Source organism: Chionomys nivalis, chromosome X, assembly GCF_950005125.1.
Source record: "Chionomys nivalis chromosome X, mChiNiv1.1, whole genome shotgun sequence".
Classification (NCBI taxonomy): Eukaryota; Metazoa; Chordata; class Mammalia; order Rodentia; family Cricetidae; genus Chionomys; species Chionomys nivalis.
Window position 1 is genome coordinate 125,079,465 of NC_080112.1, and position 18,931 is coordinate 125,098,395.

General features: G+C 42.1%; 1 protein-coding gene across 2 annotated transcripts in view; it reads left to right on the forward strand.

Moving 5' to 3' along the window:
- The window catches only part of Clcn4 (chloride voltage-gated channel 4), a 70,846-nt gene that overhangs the window by 42,539 nt on the left and 9,376 nt on the right, over nt 1–18,931 (forward strand). For both annotated transcript variants that reach the window (XM_057759121.1, XM_057759122.1), the window contains exons 7-12: nt 793–999; nt 1,108–1,188; nt 2,291–2,836; nt 5,685–5,871; nt 6,785–7,183; nt 14,143–14,359. In XM_057759121.1, coding sequence (XP_057615104.1) covers nt 793–999; nt 1,108–1,188; nt 2,291–2,836; nt 5,685–5,871; nt 6,785–7,183; nt 14,143–14,359 — 1,637 coding nt within the window. The remainder of the gene's footprint in view (nt 1–792; nt 1,000–1,107; nt 1,189–2,290; nt 2,837–5,684; nt 5,872–6,784; nt 7,184–14,142; nt 14,360–18,931) is intronic.

Here is an 18,931-nt window from a genome sequence, read left to right on the forward strand (position 1 = left end):
TTATTTTGCATGCTAAATTTATCTGTTTAAAAAAGCAATCTATGACTAAGCATGGTGGTACACATCTTTAATCCCAGCCCTAGAGAAGCAGAGGCAAATGAATCTTTGAACTCAAGGGTAGCCTGGTTCATGTAGTGAGTTCCTGTCCAGCCAAGGTCACATAGCAATCTATGGTACTTCCAATATACACGCTAATTGCAAAAATTTTATTGAAGTGCTAATTAAATTGAAAAAGGCATTAATGTTAGGTAGATAAAAAGGAAACAAATGGAAGACATACTTTGATTTTGTAATTGTTCTAATTTGTTAATTATTGGTATTAATCTCTCTCCTTTTTTTTTTTTTTTTGTTTGTTGAGACAGGGTTTCTCTGTGTAACAGCTCTGGCTGTGCCAGAACTTACTTTGTAGACCAGACTGGCCTCAAACTCACAGAGATCCACTTGCCTCTGCCTCCCAAGTGCTGAGATTAAAGGTGTGCACAACCACCACCCATCTTGGTGTTAATCTCTTACTGGGTTTAATTTATGAATTCAACTTTAATATGGTATAATACAGTTTGACATAATCTGGGTTTCAGGTATCCACTGGGGATCTTGGGATGTATCTCCATGGGTAAGAGGGCTACTGTAATAAGATACAAACTTCTACTGGTACAAAATTCTAATCAAAAGAATTGAACCAGTTCCTTCCATTCCTCCAGCTTAGTGAGTCTTGTTCAGAGTCATTGCATCTTCTTTCTCAGCCATGGACCACTGTAGTTCATTCCTCTCACTATCTGTCTTCTGTTCCAGATAAAGACCATTTTGAGTGGATTTATCATCAGAGGCTACTTGGGGAAATGGACACTGCTAATCAAGACTGTTACCTTGGTGCTGGTTGTGTCCTCTGGCCTGAGCCTTGGGAAAGAGGGGCCACTGGTGCATGTGGCTTGTTGCTGTGGCAACTTCTTCAGCAGCCTTTTCTCCAAATATAGCAAGAATGAGGGCAAGAGGCGTGAGGTAAGTCAGCTCTTGCCCACCTCCACTGGCAGGGGACTTCTTGGAGTCCCTACCTCATCCCACCTGCACTAAAGTCTCTAGAGCCCATCTTTAACTTTCGCTTTGCAGGTGCTTTCAGCTGCAGCTGCTGCTGGTGTCTCTGTGGCATTTGGTGCTCCCATAGGAGGTGTGCTCTTCAGTCTAGAGGAGGTAACGGGCAGTAGAATGAGTTTTTGTGGTTTGGAATGACCAACAATGTGAGTGACTGACAAAGCACCAAAGTATTGAATAAGCTTCATGCAGTTGATTAATGAACACAATTTCTGCTGTTAAATGTGTTCTCACATACTGCTTTCAAACTTGCCAACATAAAAGTTTTAGAACGATTTCTGATGTGGGAATATAGACAAGCTCACTCCCAACTGGGTTTTGGAACCTAATGAATCATTCCAGGGGTTAACAAACATTTCTCTGAAAAGGTCAAGATAGTTAACTATGTAGGTTTCTTGAGCCACACACCTTTTTTTGTCACAGCCAATTGACTATGTCTTTGCAGCAATATCCATGAGTAGGCATGGCTATGTGGCTGAAAACCTTATAAGCTTTGAAATGTCACCATTATTTAGTTCTTATGTTGTTTTTAAATGAATATTTCAGTTTATAAGTAGTTACTTTTGTCCCCCTAACCATTCATAAATATAAAAATTCTGCTGCCATAGAAGTATATTTTCTGGACAAGGAGTTGACTTATAAGCCAGAATTTTCCAGCCTTTAATCTATTCTGTTATTCAGACAATAAGACTTATTGAATTTGGGGGGATTTCTGTGACATGAACAGTATTATGAGTACATATATTTATTTTTATCATTTTGTGGTGTTGGGAACAAAAATCAGGGTCTTGAGCATATTAAACTTGAACATATTAAACACACTATACCCTAAGTCTTTTATTTCTCTTAAAATAGAGCTCAAACCCATTTTTATTAAAGATATACCACTTTTGATATTTATTAATTTTTGTAGTGCTAAGGATTGAACCCAGGTCTTATGACTGCTAGATAAAAACTGTAACACCAAAATGTATCCAGAACTCAGCTTGCCATTCCGTGTATAGACTTTAATTCCCTTAAATGTCTTTGCTATGCTTTTTGGTCACAACTAAACATAAACTGATAAAATGAGTAGAATATACTTTTGGTTTTAGTCCGTGTCTTTTATGCCAAGTGCCAACAGTTAGCTGCTCACCCAAGAGAAAGGGTCTGAGCAGCCCTTTCTCCGGTCACTCTCTGATTTTCTGTTTGTTCATCTCAGGTCAGTTACTACTTCCCCTTGAAAACCTTGTGGAGGTCATTTTTCGCAGCACTGGTAGCGGCTTTCACACTGCGCTCCATCAACCCCTTTGGAAATAGTCGCCTGGTTCTCTTTTATGTGGAGTATCATACACCCTGGTATATGGCCGAACTCTTCCCTTTCATCCTGCTTGGAGTCTTTGGGGGTTTGTGGGGAACCCTCTTCACACGCTGCAACATTGCCTGGTGCAGGAGGCGTAAAACTACCAGACTGGGGAAGTACCCAGTGTTGGAGGTCATTGTGGTGACAGCCATCACCGCCATCATCGCCTATCCCAATCCGTACACTCGTCAGAGCACCAGTGAGCTCATTTCTGAGCTGTTTAACGACTGTGGGGCTCTTGAATCCTCCCAGCTCTGTGACTACATCAATGACCCCAACATGACTCGGCCTGTAGATGACATTCCAGACCGGCCAGCTGGAGTTGGGGTGTACACAGCCATGTGGCAGCTGGCCTTGGCACTGATCTTCAAAATAGTCATTACTATATTTACATTTGGCATGAAGGTAAGTGAAGAAGAAAGAGGGAAGAGGACATGCTTTTCTGGGTGCAGCACATTGTTATCCAAAATAAAATTATGATTGGAAGAAGAGGAGCATTCTTGAATGTTCTCATGTGCTTAATCTTCTTTTAATCAAAAGGAAGCAGTTCTCTAAACAGCAAGCATGTGAAGTAGATATTTTATTCCCATTTTCTTTTTATGTTTTTTTTATATTTATTTTATTTTTTTTTATACTGGGTCTCACCATGTAACTCTGGCTGGCCTAGAACTTGCTAAATAGACCAGACCAGTCTTGAACTCACAGAGATCTTATTGCCTCCCAGGTGCTGATATTAGAGACATATGGCACCACATCTAGCTATTTCCATTTTTAGTTGAAGAAGCTGTAGGTGGATTGGTCTAGCCTAATTTATAAGATATTTATTAGATACAGGGCTGGATACCAAGTCACCTCATTGCCTTGGTTTACCTGCTGAGTGGGTGGTGGCAGACAGTGGACAAACAAAGCCCAATTTGGCCTCCATTTCAGTCAGTAAGCATCCCTTGAAAACTGTCTGTATCATGCATTAGGTCTGAGAGGTACAGAGCCCTTGAAAGGTACAGGGCTCTGGAGAGACACACCCAAAGCCAGCATTTAGAGAATCTGTACTGAGCAGCTTACCTGCTGCATCATCATCATGACAGCACAAAGTAATTGCTCCCCTGTCTGGATTAACTAGGCCCATGACATGGGCTGTTTGCATGCCTCTTTTCTTGAAGTCGTTGAAAGCTGTGCATAATAACACATGCTTCCAATTTGGAGAGAAGACAGGTTCTTCCATTCTGGTTTGAAGGACTGTTTTAACCCTGCCCAACTGTATATACCTCCAAGGGCACTGATACATTAATGCTTTCTTTTTCTCTTTGAGGTGGTGTCTCACTGTTTAGACCAGGCTGTCTCTGGACTTTCTGCCTCTGCCTCCTTAATGCTGGGATTGCAGATGTTAATGCCATGCCTGGCCAAGTTGATCATTTTAAAGTATAGAGTTCATTGTCATTATGTACATCCATAATACAGCATAACCATTGTCTATTTAGATTCAGAACTTTATTATTCAACCAAAGATGCCATATTGATAGGTACTCTCCATCCTCCCCTCCTCTAGCCCTTGCAGCTATTCATGTGTTCTCTGACTGTAGACTTACCTAGTCTGGAAATTTTATATATATATGCAATGAAATATGTGCCCTTTTGTGTCTGGCATCCTTCCCTCAGCATCATGGTTTCAAGGTTCATCCAATGTTGTACCATTTTCCAATACTTTGCTCCTCTTATTGGAGTATTTCACTATTGTAGTATTTCATTCTATGTATATTCCACATTTTCTTTTTTTTTTTTTTTTGATTTTTCAAGACAGAGTTTCTCCTTAGCTTTTTTGGTTCCTGTCCTGGCACTAGCTCTTGTAGACCAGGCTGGCCTCGAACTCACAGAGATCCACCTGCCTCTGCCTCCCGAGTGCACATTTTCTTTATCCATTCATCTTTTAATGGACATTTGGATTGGTTTGCCTCTTAGTTGTTGTGAATAGTACCATCATTTCTATTTAAGAACTTATCAGAATATACCATTCATACAGAGTTAGTAAAAGCTTAGGGAATTTTCACAAAACATGAGTATGTGTAGCCATTACTATTGTGTGGTATTCTACAAATGTTTTCTTTTTGCAGCTTCTCAGAAATGATGATTTCATAAGACACAGGATGTGTAGAACTCATTAAGTAGATGACTCATCCTTAATCTTCCATTCCTACCAAAGGAGTTTGTCTTTATGTCCAAGGAAGATCTATCAGTCCTTTTTGCTTAGTAAGAAAGACCTGCATTGAAGTTAAGAGGGAGTCAACGATTGTGGAGTAAGGGAAATCCAAAAAAAAAAAAACAGTTTCTTTAAGATCATTCCAAACTCTAGAAATTGCACAAGAGGCTGCTTCCTCCCCTTCACTTTGGTGAGGTTAAAGAGCCGCCTCCGTTTTCAGACTGATGACTACTGGAATGGTGAGAGGAGCTGCCGCTGGGAGATCTCCAAGCTTGTGGGTTCTCACTGAACTTGGGGAGTCAGAGCTTCTGTAGCCCATCTATAAACCAGCTAAGCCAAGAGATATTTTCATTCATAGAAGTAGAAAACTCACCGCTACCAACTACTATTAGGCCACACAGTCTGCTTCCTTGTTGTCCTAAGATGGCTGAAAAATATTCTGAAAGCTTCTTGGGAAATATATCTAGTCAGGAAGGGGAGATTTTTATCCTCTCTCCCTGATAAGTGTCCAGCCAGCACCCTTTGAAGAGAGTACTAAGTCTTTGGAAAGCTTTTGAAGGATGCAGAACTGCTATGGTGACACAATGCACTCAGTTTCTTTATTTTACCTGGGAACAGTGGAAGGCCTTTCTCATCTATTCTCATGCTGTGGCTTGACATTTAATTTTCAAAACCAGTGTGAATGACACAGTTCAGGGAGTGAGAAAGTTGTGAGAGGCTCAAGTGACAGATGCTGGCTTGGGATGTTATCTGCAGTGAAGCTTATCATTCTTTAATGCACAGCAGGCAGAGGGGCTGGCTTTTGAAGGAGAGGAAATGAAAGTGTCAAACTGTGTTCTTTTTGAGCTGCAGTGGAGTTCAACAACTAAGCAACTGAGCAGGTTGAGTCATTTGTCTCACCTTTTCCCGGCTTACTTGTTTTGAAGAGCCGTATCTCCTTTGAAGACCTAAGTCACATGCAAATATGTGGGCGTGGGAGACTCTCCCTCTCCTTGGGACTGGGCAGTGGAAGTGGGCCTCCTTTTCTCAGGCTACCTTTTCTCTGTGTGCTCCTTCGAGATTCCTTCAGGCCTCTTCATCCCCAGCATGGCTGTAGGAGCCATGGCAGGCCGGATGGTGGGAATCGGTGTGGAGCAGCTGGCCTACCATCACCATGACTGGATCATCTTCAGGAACTGGTGCAGGCCTGGAGCAGACTGTGTCACACCAGGACTTTATGCGATGGTGGGAGCTGCAGCCTGTCTAGGTACAGCCATAGGTGGGGAAGGAAGAGGGCAGGGTGCTGATCTCCCTTAGAGGTCAGACAAGAAAGAAGAGATGGTTTCACTAGGGATAAGGTTAGGCTATCCTCTGATAACAAGCAAATTCCTACATCTTAGTAGCTCATGTCTTGTGCAACACACACAGACACACAGACATACAGCTACACACACACACACACACATACACACACACCCCTTCATGTATTAGCAGAAGATTCTCCTCTGTCCAGCCATCCAGAGCCCATGGTGATGAATTCTCTACTGTCCTATAGCTGTGCCATCTAGAATATGGCTTCTAAACAAGCAGTGATTCCGCCTCTGGTAATATTTGGAGACACTTTTTCTTATCATAACTATAAGTGCCACTTGTGTGTAGTGGGTAGCAGGCACAGCAATTGCTTAGCTTTCAAACATAGCACCTTCTTGATAACATAGAATAGCCCAGCCCCAAATATCTCGTGTACAGAGGTTAAGTTTATTGGAGTAGGATTTGGTTGGAATTGCCTTTCAATACCTAGGGATTTAAAGCCTGATCCCTGTCCAAGCCAATATTATAATAATCTCTCCAGCTTTTTGGCTTCTGAGGTGCTTGCTCTGTCAGGAGCCTGGCTAGCCTGGTAGGGCCCACTCATCAAAGGGCCAGGCACATTAACTGGGAGAATAGGCACCCATGCTCCTGGGGGTAGAGCTCCCTGATGCAAAGCTGGGTTTAACATTCCCTGAGCCCCGGAATCACGTGGCACTGACTTCATGGAACAAGTATGAGGTGGACAGAAAGTTCTCATTAGAGAGCTTTCTTGGGCTGAAATTCTGTTCTGTGAGCTTGTCTGTTTGCACAAATCACATTCTCATGGGGTCTGTGGCTGAGCTGTCACATCTCACTGTTTTCTGTTTTAGGTGGAGTGACGAGGATGACAGTGTCACTGGTAGTCATCATGTTTGAACTGACTGGAGGCCTGGAGTATATTGTGCCCCTGATGGCAGCTGCTGTCACCAGCAAGTGGGTAGCTGATGCCTTTGGGAAAGAAGGGATTTATGAGGCCCACATCCATCTGAATGGGTACCCATTTCTCGATGTGAAGGATGAGTTCACCCACCGTACCCTGGCCACAGATGTGATGCGGCCCCGGAGGGGAGAACCACCATTGTCGGTACTCACCCAGGACAGCATGACTGTGGAGGACGTGGAGACACTCATCAAAGAGACGGACTACAACGGCTTTCCTGTGGTGGTCTCCAGAGACTCAGAGCGTCTCATCGGCTTTGCCCAGAGGCGAGAGCTGATCTTGGCTATAAGTGAGTATGGACAGGGAGGCTCTCACCTTTCCCTTGATCTTGGCTATAAGTGAGTATGAACAGGGAGACTCTCACCTTTCCCTCAGAGCCTAATGGTAGCTCTTGTGGCCCTCGAATCTGCACATGGGTCTCAGGGAGTTCACTAAGTCAGGGGCTTCCTTGACAAGCCCCCAAATGTCACTCAGTCCTAAGCTGTCAGTTCTAAACCTGTGCACGAATGGACAACACTAACTGGAGTCAATGGGCTGTGTGTGCATGCGTATGTATATGCATATATGTAATATCTATACAAGAAGGCAACAGGAAACTTAGAGGAGGATATGGCAGAGAAACATAGGAGGAGCTGGAAGGGGAGAAGAAGGGGTGGAACTGATGTAAATACAGTGCACGCTTTGTGATTATGTGTTTGTACAAACACATTTAATGAAAAAAAAATTTTTAAAAAGCCAGAGTCTTCCAAGCTTTGATTTAACCATATTTATCTTCTGGGTTCAGGTTAAGATACAAATTCTGAACTGGGTGATGGTGCCACATACCTTTAATTGCAGCACTGTGGAGGAAGAGACAGGTAGATCTCTATGAGTTCGAGGCCAGCCTCATCTACAGAGTCAATTCCAGGACAGCCAGGACAACACAGAGAAACCCTGTCTCAAAACACCAAAAAAGAAAAGAAGATATAAATTCTAAATGAACTAATCTGGCCCGCTGGAGGCTGAGAATCTGTAGTCCTTCTGAGCTTCCCAGGCATGTCAGTGTTTCTGCCACCAACTCACATTGTGAAGAGCCAAGGTTTAAAGGTTTAAACTCCAGCCCTGGGGTAGATATCCCTGGTTAGAAAGTAGTTGCTCTGGGTACAGGCAGCCACTGGAAGTCTCTTCCTGCTGGGAGGTATATTGCTGCTGCTTTGTTTTTAAAGGAATTTTTGACTAAACCTGAAAGGAAGGAATGCTTGAGAACAAAGTTAAACAACATAGCTTATGTCAAAAATGGACTTTTGGATAGCATAGTCACCCCCAGTTAAGTGTGGGGGTTCTCTCTGGTACCCCACAAGTCTTTGCTTCAGTCTCTGCCATTATTTCCAGTCCAACCACTTAGGGGCCCATGTGAGTTAGCAGGCAGCATCACTAGAAAGTAGTTTGATGTGATTAGGTTTTCCTAGTGTTTGAATTGAGGTCAATCACTCCGAGGGTCAGACTTTTTCCTTTGGTAACAGAGAAAGGAATGATATATGGGTGGAATATTCCAAAGACAGGCTGTTCAAGGAAGATAATCTATGGATCCTTTTCGCCAGGGATGGCTACACTGGAAAGAAAGCAAGAAGTAGACCTGGGTAAGGGTTATAGAGAGAGCTCTAGGCAAGGAGAAATAATGTGCCTCAGAAGACTGAAGTTCTGTGGACCTCAGGATGTAAGCAGTTACAAGGACCAGTGTAGTCCATCTTGTCATACATGACAAACATCATGATCTACCCATCAGCAGTCTTGCTCCATGACCTGTGAAATACCTTTATATCACATGGGGACAAACCTCTGGCACAATTTTCCTGCCCATAGGACAGTGTTACGTTCCACCACATCTTTCTGAATGTCCCTGCAGGATAACAATGCGAACTTCTTCCTCCTGCCTGACTGCTGATTACCTCACTGTGAACACATCTTAACCAGACTGCTCTTTGGTCTGGCTCTTTGTTCCTATTTCCCAGGCACTTCCTTTTCTATTTTTAAAACCCTTTCCCCATACTAAATAGCTTAAAATATATTTAAGATATCTTCCGCTAAAGCTTTCCAAATGTTAGTGTAGTGTGTTTGCTGCCTTCTAACTTTAATGGTTAGCTCACACAGAAAACAAAGTTTGAGTTTACATTTTAGGAACAATGGCAAATTCCTGTATGAATGCTCAGAGATGTTTCTCTTTATATAGGTCCTGCCTTGGAACAGGGAAGTGCCTTAAGGGGTAAATATTGCCCAACAAATAATAAGATCGTTAAAAAGTTGTTTAAGCAGGGTTGGATTTGTTTTAAAATAATATAATCAGTTGCCTTTAAAATGCATTCAACCTCCCCAAAATCTTTGATGCAAAGATTGAGTTTAGAACCTGAAATAATAAATGTCACATAATCCGTTACCTATTGTGATGCTACAGGCACACCTGCTAAGAGACATCTTGCTAATTTTGGTTAAATCCATTACTGTAATCAAGTGGGAAACGATAATTGGCATCAACTGGCGGGGGAGGAAATTTAAGCTCTGCAAGCATGCACCCCCTCAGAAGCTATGTTTGGAATATCTGAAGAGGCACCATGCAGTGCAAATCATATTTCTGTGCTTTTGATTAGGCCCATCATAGTGCAGAAGCTGTTATTTCCACGACTTGCTGTTTTCCTAAGCCATGGAAGCTGAGGGATCACCACATTCTGCTGGTGAGATTCAAGGCCTGTATTTGAGGAATTATATGCCCTTGTATGACTATCAGGATAGGACATTAAACATTTTGCTAAAAACTCTCCCATGCCAAGTTCACTCTTAAGGGGATTAGAAGCAGAGCTTTTGCAAGGAACTTTCAAGAAAGTTATCATGAGTAAAGAATGAGAAATAAACAAAATTAGGATTTTCTTCCAGTCTGTTCTTTTCTTCTAAAACTTAAAATCTTTTTTTTTTTACATTAGCAAACAAAGTAATGGCTCTCCTAATAGTGTTTGCACACATATGTGTTATTATGTTTTGTCGTTCATAATCTTTTTCTGGAATGCCAGAACCTAGCCATTGCCTTTATATTAGAGAATGATGGTTAGCACCAACTCTTGGCCATCAGAGTTTTTTAGCCAGTGGGGCCCTGTGTGTGACCCTTGTTCAAACTCCTAGCAAGTGGATTTTACCTCTCATTACTTTTTGCAAATATGAAGATCCTTCTGTTCTCAGCAGGGCTCAGACTTTTCAAGTCCTTGCTTCTGCAATTAAGAGAGTACAGGTTCCAAGAGGACTCAGTGGGAAGCCACAGAGATGATTAAAGGAATGGAAAGTTAGAGTTATGGGGAAGAGTTAAGGGAACTCTCAGGGTTTTCATCTGGTGAATGACTTAATAATGATTCTCCAGCATATGGAAGATGCTTACTTGCATAAAGGGATCCGCCTTCAGGACCAAATGAGAAGATGGGTATCAGATATGCCAGACAGACGCTTAAGTGTAGAGGTTTCTGTCTGGAAGCCTGTTAATTATTGGAATGGGTCATGTGGAATAGGGTGTTAATTACTTTCTGCTATGTGTTAAAATACACAGCGTGTGTAAGATTTCTCCACGCCTTGGTGGATAGTATCTAATAGAATAATCTGCTTTTCTTTCTATGTAGTCTTTAAATCATGTCATTCTGCTACTTAGCTCAAGAGTGGTTGCTTCCAATTTTCCATTTTAACCTTTCTTGTTAATTGTGTTTGTTTTATGAAAGCATTCTTAACCAAGTGAATGATAGAGCGTTGCCTCACTGGAAACAATTACTCTAAAGTAAAGGCTTTTAACATTAATACCACTGACATTTGGATGTGGTTGGGACTGTCCAATGCACTGTAGGGTTTTGAATAGCATCCTTGCTCTCTCTCCACTAAAATTCAGTGGCATTCCTCCTTTTCATTTTGTAACAATCCAAAGGGCCTCCAGACATTACAGAATTCCCCTAAGACTGGGGACAAAATTGTATCTAGTTAAGAATCATTGCTCTAAAGCCACTCACAGACTTCATGGATATTCGCTTATTTTTAATTTTTAATTTTTTCTTTATCTATCCCATTATGTGAAATTCATTTCACCAACACTATATTTATTACCCTCTTTGCATATGACACTCTTGCTGCTAGAAAGTGGCATATGAAGTTGAGCAGCTTTAGTAGGTGCTCATGAAATATACATCATTTTTAAAGGAACTGTGTTCACCCAGACTAGTTCTAGTACAATATCATGATGAAGCCTTCTACAGTAAAAACATTGAAAGAAACATTTAAGTGCTTGAACTCTCAAAGATTTAAAAATGAAGTTTTTGTTACATTTTAAAAGTAAAGGTAATTCAAGCTCTTATGTTATTGAAAAAAATTGGAATTTTTTTGTTAATGATTTCTTTTTTCAGCAGATTATTTTTTATTACTTTATAAATAATACCAATCGAAATTTCCACTTCCTCCCCTCCTCCCACTTCCTTCCTGCTCTGCCACTCCTTGTCTTCCCCTTGCCCCTCCCCCATCAGTCCTAAGAGTGGGCAGGGTGCTCTGCCCTGTGGGAAGTCCAAGGCCCTCCCCACTACATTTAGGTTTAGGAAGGTATGCATCCAAATAGAATTGCATCCTAAAAAGACAGTACATGCAGTAGAGACAAATTTTAAAAGCACCCTCATTCTCACTACTGTTAAAAAGGGCCATCATTGTTAATATTCAGTGCATTTTCTTCATGACTTTTGTGTGTTAAAAAATGTATGTTTGAAGATTGAAGATATGACTCAGAGGTATATGCATAGCACCCCCTTCCCTAGAGTTTGAAGCCTTAATGTAAACCTTTCAAAGTTTCAAAGTGACCTAGGAGAGTCATTGTGAAAGGAGCAACAATTGTCATCCCAGAATAGCAAGAAGCACAGCTTAGATTCCTATCTTACCCTAGCTAATGGTTAAAGTCCTTGCCTGGTGGTGGATACCCCCTGGACATTCCTTTCTAATGCCTCCTTCCTCCATGAAATAGGCTCTATTCTTCATGACAAAGAGACATTTAGTAGATTTTACCCATTCATGCTTATATGCATGCATGTGACAGAAACGTTTTGTGTTGGGGCTAAAACGATGACACAGCAACTTAAGACCATTTGTCGCTCTTCCAAAGGATTCAAGTGGAGTTCTCAGCACCCATGTCAGGTGGCTTGCAACTGCCAGTATATCTATCTATATGTAACTCCAGTTCTAGAGGGTCCAATGCCTCCTTCTGGCCTCTACAAATTCTCTCTCTCTCTCTCTCTCTCTCTCTCTCTCTCTCTCTCTCTCTCTCACACACACACACACACACACAAACACACACACACACACTCTGTCTCTCTTTCTCTCTAGACCCCCCACACACACATCAAAAGGAAAATAAATCTTTTGTGTGTGTGTGTGCGTGTGTGTAGCCCTGGATATCCTGGAACTCACCCTGTAGTCCAGACTGGCCTCAAACTCACTGAGATCTGCCTGCCTCTGCCTTCTGAGTGCTGGGAATAAAGGCGTGCACCACCACCACCTGTCAAAAATAAATAGTTAACAAAATGTTTTGTGCCTACTGCATACTTAGACACATGGCAATAAATGATATGCTGGTGCGCAAGACTTCATTGAATATGTAGCTATTATTATCAAGGTTTCTTCATCGAATGTGCAGCTGTTATTATCAAGGTTTCTTCATTGAATGTGTAGCTGTTATTATCAAGGCTTCAGACAGTATCAGTAGATTCTGAGGAAACATGAGCTTGCTGTTTATTTCAGCATCTGGGCTGGTTGGTTTTATGAGGGGCTTGGCAAATCCGTGTGATCAGTTCTTGATTAAGGCTTGTGGCTTGATCCAATCCTGATGTTCAAGTCTGATTGTTGAGGTGGATGGAAATTATGTTATGTAGGACTTTAAGAGAATATATTGGTTTGTGGAAATGAGCAAATAAGTATGTACTGAATATGGCCTCTGTGCCTGAGAGCTTTAAGACAGAACCCGTTGGATTAGGAAACAAGAGCACAGTGTGTAGCTTGTAGTGTGGATTATGTAGGACCTGCAGTTGAAAACATGCACGTCAGTGTCATTGGGTATTTGTGGTTGAATCACATCCCATTTGATATAACTAGATTCAACCTGACCCATATAATGTGCAGGCATTTGCCCAGCAGGTCCTCCTTTCCTCTTTACAACAGAGCCCCCCTTTCAGACTCAGCCTGACTCCCAATGCCACCAGTTTTCCATTAGTGTACTCTATTGCACTAAATGCTCTTAGAGGAGGCAGTAAGAATTTTATTTCTGAAGGAACAATATAGGAGAATAGTAGTCTTTGAGAAGGTTAAGAATTGTACTGGAATTCATTTTTTAAGGCAGGCCCTGCTGTACATTTTCCCTAACCTTTTCCCATGAACTAAAAGGAAGATTAAAATTCCAAGAGAAGGAAAATGGCCTTGGAGAAATATCTTGAGACCGATGGATTTATTTCATGTGTGACTTAAAATAGCTTGGGTTTCTAGCACTACATTAAGCTGTATTTCTAATGAATTCCGGTTATTCTACTTTCTCTTTAGCTTCATATGGCCTTGCCTACAGACAGAAATAGACTAATTGCTACCATAACAGTTTTACTATCTTTCTTTGTGAAATCTATGAAATGGCACATTTTAAAGAGAGGAGAATTAAGAAGCAGAGGGATGTAGCTTTTCTGGGCTTGTTTCTTTGGTCCCAAGGGTCATATTTGGGATTGAGCTGCATTTCTGGGCTGTGAGCCTGGACAAGTCTTATTGGTTTCTCATTCCTCTAGGATTCATAATGCCATTTAGGCCAGTTGTAAGCTCGTTTGTAAAAATCAATGTGCTAAGGTTATTGGGCAGTGAAATGAGGTTTCTTGTCCTCACGAACTTCAGTCCATGGTGAGATGGTGTAAAAGCAAGGATGAAGGACCTTTGGTCTTTTGGAGTGCTCTGGAGTCTAGGAAAAAACAGTGGACATTTGCAAAGGGCCATGTTGGTAGGGGCCTATCTTGCAAGGTATTGGCAGTGAACATTCTTGTCACAGCAGGGCCCCCCTCTCACAGCATGTGAGAAGGATGCCAGGTTCACAGATGTTTGGCTGAAGTACTTGTTATGACTGTGCCTTTTGCCCTCGGAACTCCCCTTTGTGAGACGCTGTATAAGAGCAGGTGGGGATAGTTAAGTACAAGATTTTTTGTGTGTGTCTTATCATTTTTCTCTTTGCCATTATTCTAGAGAATGCCAGACAGAGGCAAGAGGGCATCGTGAGCAATTCCATCATGTACTTCACAGAGGAGCCCCCTGAGTTGCCTGCTAACAGCCCACATCCCCTGAAATTGAGGCGCATCCTGAACTTGAGCCCTTTTACTGTCACAGACCACACTCCCATGGAGACTGTCGTGGACATCTTCCGGAAACTGGGGCTCCGGCAATGCCTGGTGACACGGAGTGGGTGAGTAGCCAGACAAAGGAAGAAAATACGTGTACTGTGGCCAGCTTTAAAGTGTCTACCCTTAAGGAACTCCATTGGGGTGGGCCAGTCCTTGACAGATGATACCACTAAGCTGAGTTGAATGTATCTAGAAGAAAATGTACAAGAAGCTTGGGAATTTCGAGCAGAGGGAAGAGGGAGAAACTTCTAGACTAGACTATAGACTTCTAGGCTAGACTATTGCCTGTGTTCAGTCTGAAGGTTGAGACAAAGGGAGGAGCTAAAGAACAGCTTGTTTCTTCTGCTACGTGTCACTTGGCCTAGGAAGAAGGTACAGCATTTCTCCTATCTCCAGCCTCCAAGCTGGGAGTAGAGAGGATAGATGACTGGACTTAGGACACCTTTCTCTGCACATTCTTCTGAGGCTTTGGAACTTGAGCCACACCTCTGAGCCTGAAGAATGGCCCCCAGAGAACTATACCTTAGGCATTACCGTGGCCATTTGATATTTGTGGTGTTGATTTCCTGCCCTGTAAGAACACAAAGCAAAAGTTTCAGCAATGATGTCATCAAGCTATCAAATTCCATGGCATAAAAGCTCTTCACAACCGTAGTAGTATGCCCAAAGCAGCAGCAATCAAACTGCAAGAGCTATGGGGGAAATAGACGTAGCTGCATAGTTCTAGAAACCTTCATCAAGCATACATCATTTAAAAAGCATATGAATCTAAAATACACAGTAAGTTTGTACATTTTACACTGGATAAATCATTGGGAAATACAATATGACAATAAATATTTTCTCTTGGGGGGAAAAACAAAGTTGGCTGTGAAGTGGACATCTGAAGGGCTGTTGCTCTTGAGTTACTATGAAGAAGTCAAGGGAGGAAATGAAAATTCATCAGAGCAAGCAGGTTGGGTGTGGCTCTTAACTCTCACATGAGGGCAGAATGTGGGTGGATGACCAGTGTGTATGTTTGTGTGTGTGTGTGTGTAATCTACAAATAATTCCAGAGGTCTAACATAGTCTACCTCTCCAGAGTCAATGCTGCTAAATATTCTACAGTGTACAACACATTTCCTGCACCCAAACTACAAATTTGACTTAAAAAAAAAAACATAGTGTCATAGTAGAAGGATCCTGGGCTGAGTATTAAGGAATCATATTCATTTGGCTTCTTCTGCTGATCTAGTAACAGGGGTACAGACTGCAAATGTTCAGTGTGCACATTTGCCTGTAGAACTTCGAATGGGCAGGACAGGTTTCTCCTTCATTCTCACTGAGGCCACAGATCACACTGCCCATGGATTTTGGAGGTACTCTCTACTTCCTCGCACTTGAACACACACTAGAATGCCCTTCCAATACAGAGAATGCATCTCCAGGTTTCCCAAGCTCCTGGGGATCCCACTTTGAAAACCGCTGAAACGAATATCTGCACTTGGGTTTTCAGCTTGGAGTAAATACTACGATGATTGCCCAGGCCATCTCAAGTGTATAGCAGTTTCTCCTTTCCTCTAAAATAGGCTGATGTCAGTTATCATTGGAATTTCCAGTTCAGTCAGGAAATTCTGCCCCCAATGCCCACTTATACCTCTTGGAGCCCCATGAGGTTTTCCTGTGAAGATCTGGGTGCTGAAATTGGCTCTGAATGTTCTAAGAGAAAACGACGCTCCCTCTCTCTCTCTGGCTCTACGTGTTTTAAACAAATACAGATGCTGATACATTAGTGCTGGCAAGGGATCCTTGTTTGTGGGGCCTTTCATCTTCTCCTTGGGCATTCAGCCAGGGCAGGCACAGCTCAAGCCAGCTCATGGTTTTGATGCGTCCCATTGCCATGTGCCTTCCCTGCTCTAGTGGATGAGAGTCTGAGCCTGTCCATTGACCTGATTGTCTGCAGGCTATCCCTGGGCCTGGGGCCCAGAATTTTCATAAAACTAGACTAGGAACCAGAGGTGCTTTGTACACAGAGTGTGGGAATCTAAGAAGTCTTCAGGAACTAAGATGAAGTTTGGGTGAGTTTTTACCCTTAGTTGTTCTAGAAAGGGAAAGTAAGTCTGGGTGATTATTTTAGGTTTCCCTTATCCTTGTTGGGTGCACCCCAATCAGGGGTCTGGGCAGCTGCCTCAGAAGACTTCAGCTGCTTCAGTCTGCAGTTTAGGTCCTTTGGCATAAATCTGGCCATTTTCAAATTCACCGATTTTCATAGAGTGCCACAGAAAGTAGCTAGGAGTTCAAACACTTTATTTAAATCAAACAGGACATTCACTGCCATTAATGACGCCTGCTGGATTTGATGTTGCTTCCTTCTGGGTTGATATTTTGCCATTGCAGGTCAGGGTGTAGTTTATGCTCAAAGCCAAGGCAGAGCTAGAACGTATATTTCCTCAGCGCTGCTGGAACCAATCTAACTTGCATACTTTATAGTCACAGAACTTGAAGAGCTTTTCAGAGCTAGAAATGCTTGATTTTTGTTGTTGTTGTGGGTGGTGGTGGTAGTGGTTAGGGGACTGATCTCACCAAATTATCCAGCCTGGCCTCCAAGTTTCTGGGCTCAAGTGATTCTATTGCCTCAGCCTTCCATGAGCCGAGACTATAGACCCATGTTACTGCGCATGGCTGTATTAGATCTTTGGTTTCTGTTTCAAGGGTAAAGATAATAAAACAAGGTCCAGACTATATAAACAAATGAAGGGTATGTATGTATGGTTTCATCACTTTGTAAATGATAGTGGCCATAGGTTTTGCAAGGAGATATTACTGTAGTTAGTGTTTTTTTTTACTGAGCATTCATTGTGGCTGAAAACTGGAGAAAGCTCAAAAAGATTTTAAAATAGAAGGCCATATATATATATATATATATATATATATATATCAGTGGTACATCACTTAATCTGTGTACATGATTCTGAGTTCCATGCCCAGCACCAATCAAACCAAGTGTTAAAATTAAAAGTCCCCTGGATTAGTGGCTCTAGCCTGAAATCCCATGTACTCAGGAGGCTAGGTCAGGAGATGGCCAAGTCAAGGCTGCCTAGGCTGCAGAGTGAGTTCAAGATCAGCCTGGGCAACTTAGTGAGATCCTATCTCAAAAGAAAAAAAAAACTTTAGATGATGGGAAACATGATTCTGTAGTAGAGTGCTTACCTCGCACGTGTGAGTCCCTAGGTTCAATCCCAAGCACCACACACAGAAAAAGTTAAGGAACTTGTCATCTACTAAGGAATAAGGAATAAGGAATCCAATCTAAGTGACATCACCCAAGGCAAGTGTTACAGAGGTAGTCATGATGCTCTGTGTTTTCACATAAAAAATACATGGCAGAAGATGAGTGAGCTTGTTAAGCTGAAGCACTGTTTACATGTTGAGGATGCTCAGCTGGGGGGCCCTTGCCACCAGAAGAGCAACTATGAATTCTCTGTCCTGTTAGCTGATCTGTTCATATTTTGTTCTTGATAATGGTTTACTTAGTGGCATATTATAACTGTATGCTATTAGCTTCGTAACTATCTTCTTTTTTAATTTTGAAAGAACACCAGATTCCTAACACTTGAAAATAACCGTACTTTTCCACTTCCAGCAACTGATCCCTTGCACTAGAGTTCTACACCTGTCCTTTATTCCTATCACCAGATTTTAGCATCTGAACAGAGAGGTGGACTTTGTATAAGTCCATGTGATCCTGTCTTTGTTTCTATTGATTCCCTTTTCTTTTATAGATGTTATTTTTATAATAATGATAATTTAATACTTATTAATAAGAATAAGAATTGGCTGTGAATGTGCATATAATATGCTTGTGAGGCAGTGTATGAGTACATGTGCGCCACAGATCATGTGTCAAAGCCAGAGGACAACTTTTTTTTTTTTTTTTTTTTTTTTTATTATCTCCATGTTTTAATCCAAGAGTTTTATGGTTTTAGGTTTTTTTTTTCTTGCTGATTTTTTTTATTAATTAATTAATTTAATTATTAAAGATTTCTGCCTCTTCCCCGCCACCACCTCCCATTCCCTCCCCCTCCCCCAATCAAGTCTTCCTTCCTCCTCAGCCCAAAGAGCAAGCAGGTTTCTCTGCCCTGTGGGAGGTCCAAGGACCACCCACCTCCATCCAGGTCTATTAAGGTGAGCATCCAAACTACCTGGGCTCCCACAAAGCCATTACATGCAATAGGATCCAGAACCCATTGCCATTGTTCTTCAGTTCTCAGTAGTCCTCATTGTCCATTATGTTCAGCGAGACCGGTTTTGTCCCATGCTTTTTCAGTCCCCGGCCAGCTGGCCTTGGTGAGTTCCCGATAGATCATCCCCATTGCCTCAGTGTGTGGGTGCACCCCTCGCCGTCCTGAGTTCCTTGCTCGTGCTCACTCTCCTTCTGCTCCTCCTTTGGATCGTGAGACTTCAGTCCAGTGCTCCAATGTTGGCAGAGGACAACTTTTGAGAGTTGTTTCTCTCCTGCTGTCTCATTTGAGGCAGAGTCTCTCTTGTTTCTTTTCTGCTGTGGACTTTACATTACCATCTTCTCTAAGCATCCAGGTGCTTATCCTCTCTCTGTCTTTCATCTTGCTGTAGAAATGCTGGGGTTACAGATGCAT